Here is a 255-nt window from a genome sequence, read left to right as displayed (position 1 = left end):
CCCCCCTCGGAGCTGGAGGCTGCGGCGGGCATCTCTGCGGCGAGCGGCGCAGCGGGCCCTGCTGCTGGCCAGGCCCCCGCGGGCCCCTCGCGCCTGGCACCGCCGGCGACGGGACGCGCAGGCGTGCAGCAGCCAGGCCCACGCGTGCAGCCTGCACACGGCCCTCCCCTGCACACGCAGGGTGCCTGCTAGCCCACGTGCGCATGCCTGTGTGGATGCACCCACACACGCTTGTGCGTGCACCTACACGCGCAT

The 255-nt window shown here is 75.3% G+C and overlaps 1 protein-coding gene across 2 annotated transcripts in view; it reads right to left on the bottom strand.

The window, feature by feature from the left end:
- MPP2 (membrane palmitoylated protein 2) overlaps positions 1 to 38 on the bottom strand; it is an 8,669-nt gene extending 8,631 nt beyond the window's left edge. The window contains exon 1 of one of the 2 annotated variants that reach the window (XM_026057239.1): positions 6 to 38. In XM_026057239.1, coding sequence (XP_025913024.1) covers positions 6 to 32 — 27 coding nt within the window. In that variant the 5' untranslated portion in view covers positions 33 to 38. The other variant, XM_026057238.1, reaches the window with a different exon arrangement.
- Positions 39 to 255: the final 217 nt, after the last annotated feature.

The sequence above is a fragment of the Apteryx rowi genome, unplaced genomic scaffold, assembly GCF_003343035.1.
Source record: "Apteryx rowi isolate R43461 unplaced genomic scaffold, aptRow1 scaffold_1375, whole genome shotgun sequence".
Lineage (NCBI taxonomy): Eukaryota > Metazoa > Chordata > Aves > Apterygiformes > Apterygidae > Apteryx > Apteryx rowi.
Note: the sequence above shows the minus strand (reverse complement) of the source record. Positions and strands in the feature narration are given on the sequence as shown.